The sequence below is a fragment of the Ursus americanus genome, chromosome 20 (assembly GCF_024610735.1).
Source record: "Ursus americanus isolate L20-20 chromosome 20, mUrsAme1.1.p, whole genome shotgun sequence".
Classification (NCBI taxonomy): Eukaryota; Metazoa; Chordata; class Mammalia; order Carnivora; family Ursidae; genus Ursus; species Ursus americanus.
In genome coordinates this window covers 46,091,667-46,114,064 of record NC_142146.1, presented here as the reverse complement: position 1 = coordinate 46,114,064, position 22,398 = coordinate 46,091,667, and the positions used below count along the sequence as shown (strand labels likewise).

The window sequence follows — 22,398 nt, the reverse complement described above, 5'->3', positions numbered from 1 at the left end:
CTGCCAAGAGAGACAGTTTGACTTCTTCTTTGCCAATCTGGATACCTTTTATCCCTTTTTGTTGTCTGATTGCTGTTGCAAGGACTTCTAGTACAATGTTGAATAATAATGGCGAGAGTGGGCATCCTTGTCGTGTTCCTGATCTTAAGGGAAAGGCTTTCAGCTTTTCCCCATTGAGAATGATATTTGCTGTAGGCTTTTCATAGATGGTTTTTATGAAATTGAGGAATGTGCCCTCTATCCCTACACTCTGAAGGGTTTTAATAAGGAAAGGTTGCTGTACTTTGTCAAATGCTTTTTCTGCATCAATTGAGAGGATCATATGGTTCTTGACCCTTTTCTTGTCGATATGATCTATCACACTGATCGATTTGCAAATGTTGAACCACCCTTGCATCCCAGGGATGAATCCCACTTGGTCTTGATGGATAATACTTTTAATGTACTGTCGGATCCTATTAGCTAGGATCTTGTTGAGAATTTTGGTATCCATATTCATCAGGGAAATCGGTCTGTAATTCTCCATTTTGATGGGTCTTTGCCTGGTTTGGGGATCAAGGTAATACTGGCCTCATAGAATGAGTTTGGTAATTTTCCTTCTGTTTCTATTTTTTGAAACAGCTTCAGGAGAATAGGTATTATTTCTTCTTTGAATGTTTGGTAGAATTCCCTGGGGAATCCGTCAGGCCCTGGACTCTTGTTTTTGGGGAGGTTTTTGATCACTGCTTCAATCTCTTCATAATAATCCGTCTGTTTAAATAATCAATTTCTTCCTGTTTCAGTCTTGGTAGTTTATAGGTTTCCAGGAAGGCATCTATTTCTTCCACGTTGTTTAATTTATTGGCATAAAGCTGTTGTTTCTCTTGATCCCTCCTATTTCATTGGTGTTGGTTGTGATCTCTCCCTTTCATTCATAATTTTATTAATTTGGGTCCTTTCTCCATTCTTTTGAATAAGTCTGGCCAGTGGCTTATCGATCTTATTTATTCTTTCAAAGAACCAGCTTCTAGTTCTGTTGATCTGCTCTACTGTGCTCCTGGTTTCTAATTTATTGATCTCTGCTCTAATGTTGATCACCTGCTTTCTTGTGCGTGGGTTAGGCCTGTTCTTCTGTTCCAGCTCCAGCTTCTTGAGGTGAGAATATAAAAACTGCATTTTAGATTTTTCTATTCTTTTGAGTGAGGCTTGGATGGCTATGTATTTTCCCCTTAGGACTGCCTTTGCAGTGTCCCATAGGTTTTGGACCGTTGTGTTTTCATTCTTGTTGGTCTCCATAAATTGTTTAAATTGATTTTTAATTTCCTGGTTTACCCAATCATTCTTGAGCAGGATGGTTCTTAGTTTCCAAGTGTTTGAGTTTCTTCCAAATTTTTCCTTGTGATTGAGTTCCAATTTCAAAGTATTGTGGTCTGAGAATATATAGGGAATAATCTCAGTCTTTTGGTATTGGTTGAGACCTGTTTTGTGACCCACTATATGGTCTATTCTGGAGAAAGTTCCATGTGCATTCGAAAAGAATGAGCATTCTGTTGTTCTGGGGTGTAGTGTTCTGTATATATCTTTGAGGTTCATCTGGTCTAGTATGTCATTCAAAGCTCTTGTTTCTTTGTTGATTTTCTGCTTAGGTGATCTTCTATTGCTGATAGTGGAGTGTTGAGGTCCCCTACTATTAACATATTTTTATCTTATGTCTCTTTATTCTGGTTAAGAGTTGGCTTGTGTATCTTGCTGCTCCCCTGTTGGGGGCATAGATATTTATAATTGTCATATCCACTTGTTGGATACATCCTTTAAGAATAATATAGTGTCCTTCTGTATCTCTAACTACAGTCTTTAGTTTAAAATCCAATCTGTCTGATATGAGAATTGCTACCCCAGCTTTCTTTTGAGGTCCACTGGCATGAAAAATGGTTTTCCATCCCTTCACTTTCAGTCTGGATGTATCTTTATGTTCAAGATGAGTCTCTTGTAGACAGCAAATGGATGGGTCATGTCTTTTTATCCAATCTGCAACTCTGTGGCATTTTATGGGAGCATTTAGGCCATTCACATTGAGAGTGATTATTGAGAGATATGATTTTAATGATATCATGTTGCCTGTGAAGTCTTTGTTTCTATAGATCGTAAATTTCTGTTCTGTATCACTCTTGGGGCCTTTTTACTTTTATAAAACCCCCCTTAATATCTCATGCAGGGCTGGTTTGGTGGTTACAAATTCCTTCAGTTTCTGCAGATACTGGAAGGTCCTTATCTCTCCATCAATTCTGAATGACAGCCTTGCTGGATAAAGGATCCTTGGCTGCATGTTCTTCTCAGATAGAGCTTTGAAAACACCCTGCCAACCCTTCCTAGCCTGCCAGGTCTCTGTAGACAGGTCTGATGTTATTCTGATATTTTTCCCCCTGTACGTAAGGATTTTCTTCCCCCTGAGCACTTTCAATACTGTATCCTTGGATCTAATATTTGCAAATTGCACTATGATGTGACGTCGTGTAAGTCTGTTCTCATTGACCTTGGGAGGGGTCCTCTCTGCCTCTTGGACACGAATGCTTGTTTCCTTTGCCAGATTAGGGAAGTTCTCAGCTACAATTTGTTCAAATATCTCTTCTAGACCTCTCTCTTTCTCCATTCCCTCAGGGATGCCGATGCTTCTGACATTGGAACGTTTCATTGAGTCAGTAATCTTCTGTAATCTACATTCTTGAGATTGGATTTTTTTTGAGCCAAGTTTCTGTTTTAGCTTTCTCTTCTATCATCCCATCCTCCAATTCACTAATTCGTTCTTCTGCCTCATTTACCCTGGTCGTCAGAGCGTCTAGTTTAGACTGCATTTGATTCATAGCATTTTTAATTTCTGCCAGATTTGCTCTCATTTCTGCTCTTAGAGATTCTATATTCTCGTTAATATTTTCATTAATATTTTTTTCAAGTCTACACATCATCTTGACCATTGTTACTCTGAACTCCATTTCTGACAATTTGGTTATATCCATATCCATCACTTCTGTGGCAGAAGCCACCGTCTCTGTGTCCTTTCTTTGCTGAGGGTTCCTCCTCCTCGTCATTCTGATGAGAGGTCACAGGGATGCACAGAGCCCAAATTATTGACCAAGACCCAGGCAGTGTGCACTTGTTTTATAGGGACCTTAGGGATGTGGGCTTCTTGATTTTTCAGCCTGCCTTCTGGGGGAGGGGCCTGCCATGCTGATACTGCGGTAACCCTGTTTGGGTAGAGTCTCCCTGTTCCCTGCAAGGGGGGATGGGGATGGGCACAGTGTGAGCTGCTATTTCGGGGCTTTTGTTCTCTGGCAGCTTTCCCTGGTGGTTTTCTGTGACTCTTCTGAGAGTCAGAGCAGCAGTGGCCATATCCTAGCCTCTGTCTCAGAACAGAGAGATTGCCATCTGCTCTCCACTGAGCTCTCTTGGCCACTTTAACTCTGTTTCCGTCGGTGCTGCTAAAAACCCTGCAGCATCCCGGCACATCTCTGTCTTTTGTGCTTCTGACACAGCCAGCCGACCCCGGTTCCTGTGCGCACTCCCAAGCTCTCTGTTTCAGTGTGGTTCGTGTGCACTCCGGAGCTCTGGTTTTCAGTCTGGTCACGTGCGTGCTCCCGAGCTCTCGGTTTCAATCTAGTTCGAGTGAGCGCTCTGGAGCTCCGGTTTTCAGTCTGGTTGCCCACGCGTTCCCAGGTTCACGGTCTCAGTCTGCTCTCGCGGGTGCCGTCCGCGAGTCCGCCCGCTCCACAGCACAAGTGGCTACCGCTTCCCGGCGCCCAAACGCGGCGGCTCCCTCCCCCTTCCGTTTATCTTCCGATATCTGTGCACGGTTTCACGGCTCCCCGCTTCGTACCTCAATACTCAGCGCTGGAGATGTTCATTTGTAGAGATCCAGATGTATCTTCCTGCGTCTCAGGCTGATTCCGTGGATGTTCAGGATGGTCTGGTAGATATCCGGCTTGACTCAGGGGACCAGCTGAGAGAGGGGTCCCCTACTCCTCCACCATCTTTTCTCCTCCTTGCAGAAAGTGGTCACTTTTCTGTTCATAGAGTTTCTGCTACTCTTTTCTTCATTCTCCAGTTGCGTTCATAGGTATTCAGAATGGTTTGGTAGCTCTCTAGCTGAATTCCTGGGACCAGATGAACTTTAGGTCTCCTGCTTCTCCGCCATCTTGGAACTGGAACCCCAATATATTGCTTTCTTATGAAAAATTCAGGTTCCAGAAATCTTAAATTTACTTGAAGTATCAAGATAATTTTTAAAAACTTGTTACGGAAATTTTCAATCACATACAAAAGTAAAAAGAATAGTATAATAAATCCCAACATATCCTCATCCAGGTTCAATAGTTATCAAAACATAACAGTCTTGTTTCACCTGGACTTTTACCCAGTACTTTACTTCACTGCATTGTTTTGAAAGAAGATATCTTAATGTTTTATCTGTGCATACTTCATATATGTCTCAAAGGAATCTTTAAAAAATAACCACAAAATTAATCTATAAATTTTAGCAATAACTCCTTAATATTATCATGAGTATTCTAATTTCCCTGATATGCTATTTAATTTGCAACTAATTTGTTTGAATTAGAATTCAAATAAGATACATATTTTGCATCAGATTAATGCACTTTTTTATTATTGATCCACTTTTCCCTTTTGTGTTTTATTATTGATCCACTTTTCCCTTTTGTGACAATTCCTTTGACAAACTAAATGTTTGGCTGTTTTTTCTTTATTCTTAGGTCTTAAAAATGAGCTATAACAAAATCCGAAAACTTCAGAAAGATACTTTTTATGGCCTCAGGAGCTTGACACGATTGCATATGGACCACAACAATATTGAGTTTATAAACCCAGAGGTTTTTTATGGACTCACCTTTCTCCGACTGGTGCACTTGGAAGGAAATCAGCTCACTAAGCTCCATCCAGATACATTTGTCTCTTTGAAATACCTCCAGATATTTAAAACATCTTTTGTTAAGTACCTGTACTTGTCTGATAACTTCCTGAGTTCCCTCCCTCAAGAGATGATTTCTAATATGCCTGATCTGGAAAGCCTTTATCTTCATGGGAACCCATGGACCTGTGATTGCCATTTAAAATGGTTGTCTGACTGGATACAGGAAAAACCAGGTATATATGCTATTTATTTCTTTGTCCTAATTAGAGGAAATCTGCCTGGAGGTTTTTATCAGTAAGTGGGGAGGCCAAGGTAATTTAGCTGGAGAGAAAACAGACACTAAATAATAACTTAGAGGTAATGAATTCTCTTTAATGAATTACATGTGTCTTGTTTCATGTCAACTATCCAATCATCACTTCTGGCAATATTAGGAAATAAGGAATGTTTGTGTGTGTTACTCTTCTTTACTTATAGTGAGCCACAAAAACCCTTTCCTTTTCTTATCTTCCTTTCAGTCATTCAGTCAACACCCATTTTTTTTTTTTTTTTTTTTTTTTGAGTTCTAGTCAAGATTCTTTGCTTGGTGATAGAACTATCAAGAGCACTGTCTCTGCTCTAACCATGCCTCTGGTGGGTTACAGATAAGCAAACAGATAATCAGAGTGTGAAATGTGCTTTGATGGGGAAAGTAAAATTTGCCATGAAGAGGGCAAGAGCTATTCAGTCAACAAGTAGTTACTAAAAACCTACTATGAACAAGAGATCACAACACAAATTGAAGCATAAAGGGTCTCAATGACTACTTAATTACACCTATAGACAACAATAGACACCACCTTAGTGCTCCAAGAGCAAATATTTTAGGCAAATATGCTGAACACATAAAAGGACAATAAGGCTATAAATGAACAACATCAAAATACTTACACTGAAGATTTAGTTCCATAGGAGCTCAGAGTCAGTAAAAATTTACTTCTGCCTTGATTAAAAAGGAGGGAAATTGGACTGGGCCATACAAGATACATCAAAGGGAAAAGAAGGCATACGAGAGCTAGCAGGGACTTAACATGTACTGAGTTTGTGGTTGACATCGTGCTAGATGCTTTCTATTTAATCCTCACAATAATCCTCCATTTACAGACGAAGAAACTAAGGCTTAGGAAATTTGGGTGTTTGGGGTAGTCATTTAGACCCTTTAATGCTTCAATTTTCTCACCTGTAACATAGGGGTAGTAATAATTGGAAAGAATAATTAATACATACACACTGCTCAGCACAGTGTATAACACAAAGCAAGCACTCAATAAATATGAAGCGTTATCATTATTTTCATTGCCACCCACCCAGGTCACACAGCGAGAAAGTAGAAAAGCAGATATTCAAAAGTTGAAACCTTTCTCTAAAATGTATTTGGGGTGGAGAAACTGCTTTGTACATGAAGATAGAACAAGCTGCCTGAAGAGGGTAATGAATAGCCCAATTTGCCTGGCATAGGCTCAACATAGACTAGCAGGGTAATTTGAAATCCACCGTAAGGAGCACTGAATGCCAGGCTATGATGACTGTGCAAAGAGATCTTACAGTGAAAGCTTCGAACACAGAGATGCTTTTTGGGGATGGTCAATTTATGAGCAGCGGACAGGAGGGACTGGAATAGGGAGAAACGAGCCCAGCGATGAAGTGTTCAGGGTTTGTGTCTGAGGAATGATAGATTGAACTACGAGGTGACCACACCTGAATGTAGCTTCACAGACCCCAAAAGATTGAGTGGGGGTTTGTCAGTACTTTCAAATGCCAGGGAGAGATAAAGAAGAATGAGGAATGAGAAAGAACTACTGCGTTTCCATGTGGTTGCTAGCCGGAGCACAGAGGGAGAACAGTGAGCACATGAAGAAAGTTTATCTGAGAAATGTAGCAGTGGGGGGCGGGGGAAATGATGCCCACCAGGAAAGAACTACACACCCAGAGAGAGAATTATTGTGTATTCGTTCCTACAAGGTATCAAACCTACTTGCCATTTTGCTAATTATATGTTCTGGTAATAAAATCAGGCTACTGTATATTGTTAGAAGCTAATATTTTAAGTAGAATATGCCATGACTGTAAGATACCCAGTTATTTTATACACTAAAGAATAATAAAAAGAAGCAAAGAATGGGCAAATTATAATGCACAGGCCAATTACAGCCCTCCACAAGGTTTGTGTGAATAGAGTTTTATTGGAAGACCGTCATGCCTAGTTCTGTGGCTGCTTTGTTGCTACAGTGTATGGTCCAGTAGCTATGTCAGAGACCTATAGTCCATAAACCTAAAATCTTTACTATCTGGCCCTTTACTTAAAAAGTTTGCTGATCTTGGCCTACAGAACACAGCCTGAGCTCCGTAGCCTAATAGCTCCTCGCCTAGCCTCAGCCTCGTTTCCTTCCTTTCCAATCCTCAGCACCCCCTACCATCCCAGACACACTTTTCACTGTTTCACTGTCTCATCCCTGTGGCCTTCCTGCTTGGAGCACTTCTCCTCCTTTTCCGCCTGATAGGCTCCCAAGTAGCCTGCAAACTCTGCTCAGCACCCACCCCTTCTGGGAAGCTTGGTGCTCTTCCATTCACCCCATCTGTAGTTCAGTATAGTTGACCCTTGAACAATATGTTGATCCCCAACACAGTTGAAAAGTCTATGTAACTTTTGACTCCCTCAAAACTTAACCACCAATAGCCTACTATTGACTGAAAGCCGTACTGGTAATATATATGGCCAATTAACTCATATTTTATATTTTATATGTATTTTATATTCTTATAATAAAGCTAGAGAAAAAGGTTACTGAGACAATCATAAGGAAAACACATTTACAGTACAGAACTGTATTTATCAATACGGTAAATTTACATCATCTGCTTACAAGATAAATTGTGTCAGTACCTATATCAATAATGTCTCATATGATACAAAACGCTGTAGATATTATATGTATTACTAATGCTAGACATCAAAAATGAAAAGATAATGTTAAAAAGAAATTCACATTTTATATTCATGCATTGATAATGAAGCAACAATATGATTGCTTTATGGTAGCCTGGCCTATACACTAAGGAATGAATCATTATAAAATTTCTATGGGTATACAGTTTTAGTCTTATTCATAATACAATTTTGGAAACTTTTTTTTTAAATCACTTACCTGTGTTGATAGGCTGATAATGCAGTTTCTCCAATTTCAAGAGTGTGGCATACTGTACATCAACGTAATTCTTTGAAAGAAAAGTTATGAGACAGTAAGTAAACTAACACATTAATTTGATGTTAAATATCACTCATTGCATGCCTATGTAAGGAAATGTTATCCACTTCCATACAAGTCTGGCACCCGATATTCTGCATTATGAAAACCGAGGCAATAATACAAAAACATCTCACACAGTTCTTACTATACAGCTATTGGATTTTCACGCAAACACATGCACGATAGGTAAGTTTATTAATTCTACAGCATGATAATTACTTACCGTTGATTATGAGGAAGTGGATCATCATTAGGTCTTCGTCCTCATCATCTTCACATTGGATAGGTGAGGGAGGAAGAGGAGGCATTGGTCTTGCTGTCAAAGAAGCGGAGGAGGTGGAAGGGGAGGCAGGGGAGGCATGTACACTCAGTGTAACTTTACAGTAATTCATTGTCACTTCTGTCAGACTTTTTGCTCTGTTATGTTTCTAAAAATGTCTCTATACAGTACCAATCTTTCTTCCACCATTTGCCTTAGTTTCAGTGCCCATTTCACAGAAGGGTCCATGTCATAAAGCAAGTCAAATGCAGTCTTGAATAATAGGAACCCTTCTGCCAGACTGTCTGATGTCCATTTGTTTTCTGGCACTGCTTTTTCTGTGTTTTCTCCTCATTAGGCACTAGTTTGGAAGCATTGATCTCCATCAAGTCATCTGTTAATTTCTCTGGTGTGGTGTCTATTAGCCCTAGAATTTCTCCAAGATCCATATCTTAAAGTCCTTTACCACCATCTCCCTGACTCCCCTCCCCCACCCCCCTGGTTATGATTTAATATCGTACCTTTGTAGTAGTAGTTATACTGCTACCTAGAGTAGTAGGATAGGATAGTAGTACGGTACGTACTACAGTTCATTTTAGGCAGTTATGATTTAATATTGTATCTTTGCTTACATTTTTCTCAACATACCATCTTTGTGTGTATAAGTTTTGATAAATTTTAACTGTCTATAATGGATTTGTGCATATTTTATGCATTCATGACACACTGTTTTAAAAAACTTTTTCAATGTTTCTAGGCTATGTGGTTTCTCTGCAAGGTTTTTCAAATCGTCACAAACCTCCAAAATATTTTCCAGTATATTTATTGAAGAAATTCACATCTAAGTGGACCCACACAGTTCACACCTGTGTTGTTCAAGGGCCACATATAATCATTTCCCCACTTTCAGTTTACCCACAATTCCATTATTGAATGGAACACATTTTATTGTATTTATTGTCTTCTGCCTTTCCTATCTTATGTGTGATTTATTTATACCTAGCTCTTAGAATGTGCCTAGAACATAGTAGGTACTCAATTTTTGTTAAGCTAAGCTTTGATTAATTAACCATTTTGATGGTGAATACAAATGAGTCCCTCACCCACCTATGATCTTAATATGTCCCCAAATTGTGTATGTATGTATGTATGTATACACACACACACACACACACACACACACACATATATTATTAGCAAAACCCATTAGGGCTAACATCTTACAGTCATGTTTAAATAATTATGTGTTCTCCTTTGGGCTGAGATCCCTTAATGATAAACCTGTAAAACTCATGAATGAGTCACATCAACTTCTGCTTGGACATTTTTTCATCCATTCTAAGAGATGTGACTGTTCCTCACGTCTTCAGCTGCTTCACCTCACATGTGCTAGACAATCCTTTTGCACGTATTTCAGTAGTTCAGTGTAACACAGCTTTACTATTTGTGTGTATCTTCCCTGGTTAGGTTCCACAAAGCTCGTTGTCTTGTTTCTCTATAAAATAAGGATTTGTGGCTATTTCTTTGATAAACATTTGTTTAACTAATATTAAATTTATATCTAGCTTTGGTTTCTAGGCCTTTCTACCTACCTAATAACTTCTTGTTTTAGTGCCAAAGCATAGTATAATCTTAAGACAAACACTTTATTTTTATATTTTTAAAGATGCTATTTATTTTAGAGGGGGAGGGGCAGAGGTAGAGAATATCAAGCAGACTCTGTGCTGAGCACAGAGCCTAAAGCAGGGCTCAATTTCATGACCCTGAGATCAGGACTTGAGGTGAAACCAAGAGTCGGACACCTAACCGACTGAGCCACCCAGGCACCCCTTAAAATGTTTATATTAAGTGGCAAACTTAATATATGTAGTACCAACAGTGCATGTAACTCAGTTAAAGAGAAAATAATGTAATTAACTCAGATAGTGTTCCATGTGTGATAGCAGAAGCCATTAGCAAGACTGACAGCTGCTCGGTTGCTACTGTAAAACACTTTCGATTTTAAGACACATCTCAAGTTACAAGTTAAAATGTGCAGAAATATGACCTTAGAATTATGCCTGTCTGCCCACCTTCATCCCTCCCTCCAATCTTTCCTGAGCATCCACTGGCTGGGGCCGGGGACATACAGATAAACAAGTATGGACGTTATAGTCTTGTGGGAAGACAGGTAAGTAGACAAGTCATTCTAATAGTGGATGGGTGAGGAGAAGTGAAAGGTATAAGGAGAACATAAAGCAGAAAGCCCACCCAGAAGTGGTGTTGTGACTGGGTCCTGAAGGATGCAAGTAGTTAGACATTGATGGAAGAGGGCGAGTCAGATGGCAAATGATGGGAAGTAGAAGGAGAAGCATATTCCAGAGCCCAATAAGGCATGGCAGTTTGAGGAATGGAAAGCATGTCTTTGTGACTAAAACTTAGTGTGACGGAGAGAATGAAAGTGACGTGGTAAGATCTGCATCTGAAGTAAAGTACCTGATGCCCACAGCCTGCTAACTCTGGTCCAGGTGCTAGCAACAGTAAGCATACCAAGACGTGAACATAATTTTGCGATGGGGTTTAATTAAGCCAGAAGTCTGCCGTGTTCTTTGCTTTGGCAGGGTCTGAACCCAGGGTACTGATGAGTAGGTTAAGGGTCATAGCTGGTGGGAGGAGGGTGACTGAGAAGAGCCTCTTATGAGTACTCAAAGGCTTTCAGGCTTGCCAGCGACCTTCTCTGCATAGGTTTAGATTTTAAAATTTACCAAAGAATGCTGAGCCAGATGTATGCAGCACTACCTGTCATACTGGAGTATACTGAAGGGTTTGGAGTCTATTCCTGTTGTCACAAATGGCACAATCTCGTGTGTGTGTGTGTGTGTGTGTGTGTGTGTGTGTGTGTATGTGGCTAATATTCCGATATATATACATACCACATCTTCCTTATCCATTCCTCTATTGATAGACACTTTGGTTACTTCCAAATCTCAGCTATTGTAAATAATGCTGCAATAAACATAGGGGTGCATGTATCTTTTCAGATTGGTATTTTTATATTCTTTGGGTAAATATCCAGTAGTGGAATTATTAGATCATATGGTAATTCTATTTTTAATTTTTTGAGGAACCTCCATACTGTTTGCCACAGTGGATGCACCAATTTACATTCCAACAAAAAGTGCATGAGGGTTCCTTTTTCTCCATATCCTTGCCAACACTTGTTTTTTCTTGTCTTTTTTATTTTAGCCATCTGATAGGTGTAAGATGATCTCTCATTGTGGTTTTGACTTGCATTTCCCTGATGACGAATGGTGTTGAGCTTCTTTTCATGTGTCTATTGGCCATCTGTATGTCTTCCTTGAAAAAAATGTCTATTCATGTCCTATGCGCATTTTTAAATCAAATTGTTTGGGGTTTTGGTTTTTTTTTTTTTTTTTGGTGTTGAGTTTTATAAGTTCTTTATATAGTTTGGATACTAACTAGTTATTGGATATATCATTTGCAAATATCATCTTTCAGTAGGTTGCCTTTTTTTGATGATTTCCTTCACTGTGCAAAAGCTTTTCATTTTGGTGTAGTCCCAATAGTTTATTTTTGCTTTTGTTTTCCTTGTCCAAGGAGACATATCTAGAAAAGAGTTTCTATTTCTATGTTCGATGTCAGATACATTACTGCCTGTGCTCTCTTCTAGGACTTTTATGGTTTTAGGTCTCACATTTAGGTCTTTAATCCACTTCAAGTTTATTTTTGTGTGATGTAAGAAAGTGGTCCAGTTTCATTCTTTTGCGTGTAGCTGTCCAGTTTTGACAACACCATTTATTGAAGAGTCTGTCTTTTCCCCATTGTATATTCTGGCCTCCTTTGTTATAGAGTGACTATATAAGTATGGGTTTATTTCTGAACATTCTATTCTGTTCCATTGATCTATGTGTCTATTTTTGTGCCAGTACCATCCTGTTTTCATTACTATGGCTTTGTAGTATATCTTGGTATCTGGGATTGTGATACCTCCAGCTTTGTTCATCGTTCTCAAGATTGCTTTGGCTATTTGGGATCTTTGTGGTGACATATAAATATAATAATATATGTTTCAGTTTGTGAAAAATGTGGGTATTTTGATAGAGATTATATTAAATCCATAGATTGGTTTAGTTAGTACAGACATTTTAATTATATTAATTCTTCCAATCCATGAGCATGGAATATCTTTATATTTGTTTATGTTGCCCTCAATTTCTTTTGTCAGTGTTTTATAGTTTTCAGAGTATAGGTCTTTCACCTCCTTGGTTAAGTTTATTCCTAGGTATTTTATTAATTTCTCTTTCATCTCTTCATTATTAGTGTATAGAAATGCAATCAATTTCTGTATGTTAATTTTTTATCCTGTGACTTTACTGAATTCACTGATCAGTTCTAACAGTTGTATCAAGTCATCCGCAAACAGTGACAGTTTCATTCTTCCACATCAATCTGGATGCCTTTTATTTCTTTTTCTTGTCTGACTGCTGCAAGTAGGACTTCTGAAGAGTACTATGTTGAATAAAAGTGGTGAGAGTGGATACCCTTGAGTTGTTCCTAATCTTAGAGGAAAGTTCTGTTTCACCATGATGATGGTGTTAGCTGTGGGTTTGTCATATTTGGACTTTATTCTCTTCAGGTAGGTTTCCTCTAAACCCACTTTGTTGACAGTTTTTATCATGAACAGATGTTGAATTTTGTCAAATGTTTCCTATTCTCATCTGTTGAGATGATCATATGATATTAACCCTTTGTTTTGTTGATGTAGTTTATCACATTGATTGATTTGTGAATATTGAACCATCCTTGTGTTACCAGAATAAATCCCATTTGATCATGGTGAATGGTCCTTTTAATGTATTGTTAAATGCAGTTGGCTAATATTTTGTTGAGGATTTTTACATGTATATTTATCAAGGATGTTGGCCTGTAGTTTTCTTGTTTGGTGGTATCTTTGTCTGGTTTTGGTATCAAGGTTAATGCTGGCCTCCTAGAATGTGTTTGGAAGCTTTCCTTCCTTTTCTGTATCTTGGGATAGTTTGAGGAGAATAGGTATTAACTCTTCTTAACCTGTTTGTGAATTCTACCAAACATTTAATCTTTTAAAGGACAATGAAGTTCTATGACCCTTAAAACATTAAAATGAGGAAATAGAACCAAATTACTACTACTCTTAGTAAAAAGTGAGAAACATAAAAAGTTTCCCTGTATAAGGTAATTATTCTTTTAGGTAGTATTTTCTGAGTACCAAATATATATCAGGCACTTGCTAGGTATGGGAAATAGAGCAATCAACCAGACAGACAAAAATCCTTGTGACCACAGATAAAATACTGTGGCAGGATATATAGACAATATCTTTTTAGAAATCAACCTAAAGACAAAAAACTAGGAAACTTTCTATTAAACACTAAAATTCCAAATTGTTCTTTCAAATTTTAGCAAAAGCTATTTCTTTTAAATGTTCAAATGTAAAGAGGCCACAGCTGGCAATAACTCAATTGTCATTTTTCCTAGATATAATAAAATGCAAAAAAGACAGAAGTCCTTCCAGTCCTCAACAATGTCCACTTTGCATGAACCCCAGGACCTCTAAAGGCATGCCCTTAGCTATGGTCCCAGCTGCAGCTTTCCTGTGTGCCAAGCCAACCATCGATCCATCCCTGAAATTAAAGAGCCTGACTATTCTGGAAGACAGCAGTCCTGTGTCCATCTCTCCCCAAGATTTCATGGCACCCTTTGGCTCCCTCACTTTGAATATAACAGATCAGTTTGGAAATGAAGCTAACATGGTCTGCAGTATCCAAAAACCCTCAAAGACATCATCCATTGCATTCACTGAAAAAAATGACTATATCATGCTAAATACATCATTTTCAACATTTCTGGTGTGTAACATAGGTAACAATCACATTCAGCAAGTGTGGCAAGTTCTGGCTTTGTACAGTGATTCTCCTCTAATTCTAGAAAGGAGCCACTTGCTCACTGAAACACCACAACGCTGCTACAAATATAAACAGGTGGCTCCGAAACCTGAAGACATCTTTACCGACATAGAGGCTGATCTCACAATAGATCCCCCCTGGTTAATGCAAGACCAAATCTCCTTGCAGCTAAATAGAACGGCCACCACACTCAGCACACTGCACATCCAGTACTCCAGTGATATTCAAGTCACTTTACCAAGGGCAGAAATAAGGCCAGTGAAACACAAATGGACCATGATTTCCAGAGATAACAATACTAAGCTGGAACACACTGTTTTGATTGGTGGGACCATTAGCCTAGAATGCCCAGGCCAAGGAGACCCTACCCCACATCTGGAGTGGCTTCTGGCTGATGGGAGTAAAGTGAGAGCCCCTTATGTTAGTGAGGATGGACGAATCCTAATAGACAAAAGTGGAAAACTAGAACTCCAGATGGCTGATAGTTTTGACACAGGTATATACCACTGCATAAGCACCAATTATGATGATGCAGATATTCTCACCTATAGAATTACTGTGGTGGAGCCCTCCATAGAAGCCTACCATGAAAACGGGGCTCATTATACAGTTTTCACTGGTGAAACACTTGACCTTCCATGCCATTCTTCTGGTATCCCAGATGCCTCCGTTAGCTGGGTTCTTCCAGGAAACACGGTGCTTTATCAGTCCTCCAGAGACAAGCAAATTCTTAACAATGGCACACTAAGAATATTACACGTCACTCAAAAAAACCAGGGTTATTATTTTTGTGTAGCAGCCAACCCATCAGGGGTTGACTTTTTGATTAACCAAGTTTCAGTCAAAACAAAAGGGCAAAAGCCAGTAGAGCATAATGTGGAAACATATGGATCTGGACTTGATGAGCCCAATCCCATTGCTCATCTTAAGGACCCACCAGCTGTGCAACTCCCTACATCTGCTCCAGTGGGAGCTGAGACTGGAAAACAAGTCCTGAGCACAAGCAAAAAGCACAACTATCGTGAGTCAATACACCGGCGGCGAGGAGATTCACCAAATCGACATTTTAGAGAGCACAGGCGGCCCTTCCCTTCCTCTGCTCAGAGAATTGACCCACGACACTGGGCAGCACTTTTGGAGAAAGCTAAAAAGAATACTATGCCAGAGAAGCAAGAAAATACTACGGTAAGCCCCCCTCCAGTGGTCACCCAGCTCCTGAAGATACCTGGTGAGGAAACAGACTCTTCAGGCATGCTCCCTCCAGATGAGGAATTTACGGTCCTGGCAACTAAGGCTCCTAGTGTTCTGGCTAGGACAGTGATCGCTAATTCCAGAAAAATACCTGATAGCCCTGTGACAAATATAACTGCTGTCACTGAAGTCTCTCCAGTTGTGGGTTCACAAATACTACCACCTGAAAAACCAATAGATTTCAAACTATCTCCTATTAGAACTACAGCCATGTCAAAGAAGGTAAACCCAACCTTATCAAGCAAAATTCATGGCACAACCAATGAAAATTTCTCCACCATCTCTCCTCTAGTACCTGACGCAATGCAATTTCAGGAAGCTGACAACACTGGGAGGGAAAAAGAGCATTTACAAAGTACATTCCCAATAGCAGTGGGGACTGTGAGCAAAGATGTCAATATCAAAATGCTGAGTAATGCTAACGGCAAAGCCACAGATAGTCATCGGATATCTGTAACAGGAGTCAGTGACCCCAGGAGCAATCACCTCTATCCATACATTACTCAAAAGCTTGGCACCTCTGAGATACCTTCAGGCCCATACACTGCTGCTCATTCTCAGTCACAGAGTCCTAGAAATAGTACAACTAACATCCCACTAACATCCAGGCGCTTTGGAAGACGGAGGAAAATTTGGGGTAGGGGTCGAATTATCAGCCCATATAGAACTCCAATTCTTCGACAGTATAGATATGGCTTTGTGAGACCAACATTCAGAGTTTCTTCTGAAGAAAGCACTACTGCATTTTCAGCCACAGAGGTCAATGTGGTGTGCCCATCCTGTTCTCCCAGGGAAAGGCTGACCACTGCTGAGGCAGCACTGTCTTTTCCAAGTTCTTCCCCCATCATGCGCACCGAAGCTGAAATTGCCAAAGTCACAGAAGAGTCTACAACTTTAGTCCACAATCCATCATTACTATTTGAGAACAAACCAAGTGTAAATATTGAGGAAACAATACCCACAATAATATATTTCGGTGCTGAAAGTACCCAAGTGACTCCAACTGATGCAGTTATGACTCATTCCCCCAAATCCTTACCTGTGGAAAAAGTTCCTATAACAAATACTGGTTACCCAAGTGTGTCTAATAGCAATGAAGTTAAAAGAGATTCAATGATTATATCACCACTTCCATATCCCACTACCAAGCCATCTATGTCTACTACTACAGCCGTTACAAGATTTTTAAGAAGGAAAATTCCCTGGCATCAGATCTTTGTAAATAACCATGTCCAAAAAGAGAGGTTAAAGAATCAACGTCAATTTAGCTCACCAAAAAACACAGCCACGGTGCTTACTAATATATCTCCTGCTTTACCCACAGATAAAGTTTTCCCTTTCCATTTCACAACAGTCTCAGCAAGCGTGATGCAATTTCCATCTATAACAACAGCTACAATTCACCAGAATATCACTGAAACACACAGTCCAGTAAGCCTCCCAACAACGAAGAAGCTCTTCTTTCCACCAGTTTACCCTACACCTCTTAATATCTCAAGCAAAGAATCAAGTACCAATTTCATATCAATGCAGACAGCCAGGCTGACAGTTTCTCCTACTGCCCCTGCATCAGTCATTATCAGTAAAACCCAAATAGCCAGACCCAGCACACGAAACATACAAAGAAAAAATGAGCCTCAGAGGAACAGGAATGACCCACACTCCTCTCCCAGTCAGAGTTCTGGCTTCACTGCATCCACTACTATGACACCTCCTGATCGAACTGCAACTGAAACTTCAACCAAGCCCAGTATCTCTGCTTTCACTCATTCTCCCTTAGAAAACATGAAAGCAATTTCAAGCACAATGGATCTTTATCCAAGAACGCTTACTCTGACAGATGTAATTGAAGAACTACCCCAAGAGAATACTCAGACTTTGAAGAGCAAAACTGTTTCCGAAATCACTTTGTCCAGCAAACTGCTCCACAGCACCACAACTAGGAACACAGTCATTAGACACTCAACCATGCCACCATTCCTGAGTAGCAGCGCTGCTCCAATGCCAATTCCCACCTCCCATCCCTTGAGTAATCAAAGTACAGTCACAGACAACATGGCAACTCCCGTTTTTAGGATGACAAATACAATGGTCAAGCCACGTGAATACTCTAGGCACAACGCTAATCCACAGCAATTAGCAGCAGAGGTTGCAACATCTCCCAAAGTTCGCCCAAATGTCAAGGTCACAATTGGAACCACCCACTTTATCTACCCCTATCTGTTTCATTCTACTTCTACGCCAGCACTAATAACAGTTAAACCACAGAATTCTAAACTGACTTCCTCTCCCTGGTCAGAAAACCACTTCTGGCACAAGTCATACCCAGAAATTGCTGAAAAAGGCAAAACGCCAATAGTGAGCCTCTTGCCCACTCCAGGCTTGCCAGAGGACACCACTCACGCTTCAAATTGGGATATTCAGAAGACTGCAAAGAAAAATGACTTTGATAACACACCAGTTCAAAAAATAACAACCTCTGAACTCCTTCCCTTTGATTCTTTGTCTAGGAATATATTTGAAAGGCCCAGAATAGTTGGAGGAAAAGCAGCAAGTTTTACTGTTCCTGCTGACTCAGATGCCTTTCTTCCTTGTGAGGCTGTTGGAAATCCCCTGCCCACCATCCACTGGACCAGAGTCTCATCAGGTACCTGAAACTTTTTTTTTTTTTTACACTTAGTATTCTTTAGTCACAAAACAAGGAAAAGAGTATGTTATGTTTTGGGGTTACACATCCAAAGAATCAACACCACTTCCAAATCTCTCCAGGATACAGAAACTGTTGATATTCTCATTTGACGTTTGCTGCATAACTTTTTTTTGTGCATTAGGTTTTAAAACATGTTAATTAAGAACATTTTTTGTAATGCTTTAAAGCAGATACAGGGAAATATGAGTTGAAAAAGAGAAGGGTCATTATGTTGAACCATACGGTTTTTTAAATTAAAATTATGGAAATAAAAAGCTTCCAGGAATAACTTTAATACTCTTAACACTAAGTGTCGTAATTTTAATTTTAAATATATTTGCTCTCAGTAGCCTAACCGCATCCCCCAAAGCTTTCCTCTTGAGACTTCCCCTTGAACAATTTGTTTTCTATTTAATCTTTGATGACCAATGACTACAGATTTCTTTCTTCTCATCAGGATTTGATATATCTAAAAGGAAACAGAATAGCAGATTCCAGGTGCTACCCAATGGCACCCTGTCCATACAGAGGGTGGACATTCAGGACCGTGGACAGTACCTGTGCTCAGCATCCAATCCACTCGGCACTGACCGCCTTCATGTCATGTTGTCCGTGGTTTCCTATCCCCCCAGGATCCTGGATAGACGTACCAAAGAGATCACAGTCCACTCTGGAAGCAGCGTGGAGTTGAAGTGCAGAGCTGAAGGTAGACCAAGTCCTACAATTTCCTGGGTTCTGGCAAACCAAACAGTGGTTTCAGAATCATCTGAGGGGAATAGGCAGGCCCTGGTGACATCTGATGGAACGTTGATCATCAACAATCTCAGCATTTATGACCGGGGCTTTTACAAATGCATGGCCAGCAACTCAGCTGGCCAGGATTCACTGCTGGTCAAAGTACAAGTCATTGCAGCCCCACCTGTTATTCTAGAGCAAAAGAGGCAAGTCATTGTAGGGACTTGGGGTGAAAGTTTGAAATTGCCCTGTACTGCCAAAGGAACTCCTCAGCCCAGTGTTCACTGGGTCCTCTCTGATGGCACTGAAGTGAAACCACTGCAGTTTATAAATTCCAAGTTGCTGTTATTTTCAAATGGGACTCTGTATATAAGAAATGTAGCCTCTTCAGACAGGGGCACTTATGAATGCATTGCTACCAGCTCCACTGGCTCAGAGAGAAGAGTGGTAATTCTTACAGTGGAAGAGAGAGAAACCACCCCCAGGATAGAATTTGCATCCCAGAAGTGGACTGAGGTGAATTTTGGGGACAAATTACTACTGAACTGCTCAGCCATTGGGGAACCCAAACCCAAAATAATCTGGAGGCTACCATCCAAGGCTGTTGTTGACCAGTGGCACAGGTAAACCATACCTTTGTGTTGAGATTATCTTCTTTATCTATTTAGCTGTACAGTTTCTGAAATGGAAAAAGTGATACGGTGAGGCCAGCAGCAGATTCAGAGAGCTCATAGACTCTGCATATAAAAGTAACTCCTTCTAAAGAGACCTAATCCTTTTGAGTTTAATGTTAAATATAAAAACCAAGCTTCTTACATGCTTAACTTTAAGGGCCAGCTATTCAATTCTTATTAAATTTACATAGTTAAAAGCAAATTAAGAATTTCATTTGCTCTCATACTTGTGACAGCTTTAAAATGGTAACTGCGGAAAGGTATTTATAATTTCTCTCTCCAAAAAGAGGAGGGGATTTTGTAATGCAATCAAGGTTCTATGTAATTTTGAATACAATTTCCACTACCCATGCAAAATCTACAATGCAAGAAGTATAGAAGGCATTACACCTGTGATGTGAATAACAGATAAAGTTCAAAATTTGGGTTGTTAAGGAAAAGGTCTAAAACACTTACTGGATGCTAAGTCAGTTTTGGAAAATATCAAGAGACATGAACAAATTTAAGGAATGTTTTAAAAAGTTGACCCAAAGGAAGTCTGGAGAGTGTTCTAAAACACATTATTAGTATCTCAGAATAAATCTTGACCAGGTATTCCAACAGATCCTTCAGAGGTAAACAGCAAAGAAATTAAGTAGGTTGTTTATATTTTATTTGGGGGAAGTATTTATGGGACAGATTGCCCAAATGGTGGAAGAGGCAATGGAGTGTATAAAGATCACAGATGGGGCGCCTGCGTGGCTTGGTCGGTTGAGTGGCTGACTCTTGATTTCTACTTGGGTCATGGTCTTGGGGTCATGGGATCAAGCCCCCCCGTAAGGCTCTGTGCTTAGTGGGGAGTCTGTTTGAAGTTCTCTCTTTCTGCCTCTCCCCCAACTCTCACTCTCTCTCAAATAAATCTTAAAAAAATAAATAAAAATCACAGATGCTACCATGGGCCCACCAGAGGTACTGGCATTTTTCTTTTATAATGAAACTCAACTTGTTTGCTAACTGAACACCTCAATTATTGTTTTGCCACTAATTTCAAAAAGGCAAGAATATTCTTTACTTAGAAACTTTAGAGAAATCAACTGAAATAAAAGGGGTAATATATTGCAAGAAAAAGAAAGTCCTGCTGTTTCCATTTCATAGCTTCTAAAGTTTGCATTTTAGATTCTAAAAATGAGAAAACAGTCATCATAGCTATGCTTATGAGTCTACTCCACCATGACCAGAATAAGCAAAAGCAGGTCACATTCTTAAAGCCGACTTGTCACCTGAAACAAAAAGCCTTTTCTGGATTTTTAAATGGTCTCAGACTCAGAGCACCTACCAGTCTATCTCCAGTACTTTCAACATATGTGACCTGTTTCAGCACAGAATGGTTTCCTCTTCTTCAGAATCTTGCAGCTTGTTACAAGAGCAAAACCTCAGGTCCCACCCCAGACTTGAGTCAGAATCTGCACTTTAGAAAGATACCCAGAGGAATCACGCCCTCAGTCAAGTCTGAGGAGCATTGCTTTAGAAGGACTACAGATGCTTCCCTGGGCATTAATCTTCATAAAGAGCTCTATTTCTTTTACTTGGGGGAACACACTACTTTGAAAAGTAAACTTTCTCTTTAAAAATATCACTTTATAAAAAGAAACAGCTATAGTCTCTTCTGCTATATTACCACCTCCAAAGACATCAGATTTGAGGGGCGGGACAAAGTCACTCTCAATGTGTTGAGATTATCTGCCAGGAGCATTAGCCTTGCCTGAGAACTCAGTGAATCAGAAAACGATTCTAACAAGCGATCTGTGTTTCTAAAAGCCTTCCAGGTGATTTTAGTGCCTGCTAAAATTTGAGACTGGTTCTCAAACTTTATTGTTTGTAAGCGTCACGGTCGCCTGGGACCTTCATTCCTCAGTGGGTTCCCAGATCCCTGGCCAGATCTAGGGAATCAGAAGCTCTGAAAAATGAAGCCTGGAAATATGCATCTTAAATGAGTGCAGACGCCATGTGATTCTGATGCAGGATGGTTTTTGAGAGCCAATATTGACAGCAGTGGTTCTCAGACTTGGCTGCACACGCGAATCATTGGAAAACTCAGAATCTTGGTGCCTCGGCCACACTCCACCCCAAGTAAGTCAAATTCTGGAGGTGGGACTCACACTCCGTAAATGATTTTCATATGCATCTGAGTCAGTGCTTTTGTAAAGCATTAGGAAAGAATATCAGATGGTAGTGTAGCATGGTGACAAAGAAAGCAGTTTGAGAACCAGCCTTGAGACCTGAGGCAAGTTACTAAGGCTATCTAAGTATCTAAATACTAAGGCTTTCTAAATAAAGTATTTCCGGCTATATAGTGAGGAACTACTTAAAGATTTAAAAAGAACAGGGGCGCCTGGGTGGCTCAGTCATTGAGCATCTGCCTTTGGCTCAGGGCATGAACCTAGGTCCCTGGGATCCAGCCCCGCATCAGGCACCTCTGCTGGGAGCCTGTTTCTTCCTCTCCCACTCCCCCTGCCTGTGTTCCCTCTCTCACTGGCTGTCTCTCTGTCAAATAGATAAATCTTAAAAAAAAAAAAAAAAAAAAGATTTAAAAAGAACAGTACCTTTTGTAATGTGCCACACAATACTCTCCATACTTGTTTGCTGAAGAATGAAAAGTGACTTGGGCTGTTTGACTTG

The 22,398-nt window shown here is 39.9% G+C and overlaps 1 protein-coding gene across 1 annotated transcript in view; it reads left to right on the top strand.

Annotated features, from left to right (window-relative positions):
- Positions 1–22,398, top strand: part of IGSF10 (immunoglobulin superfamily member 10) — a 50,968-nt gene that overhangs the window by 25,698 nt on the left and 2,872 nt on the right. The window contains exons 5-7 of the mRNA XM_045812538.2: positions 4,746–5,136; positions 13,964–18,289; positions 18,789–19,689. Coding sequence (XP_045668494.2) covers positions 4,746–5,136; positions 13,964–18,289; positions 18,789–19,689 — 5,618 coding nt within the window. The remainder of the gene's footprint in view (positions 1–4,745; positions 5,137–13,963; positions 18,290–18,788; positions 19,690–22,398) is intronic.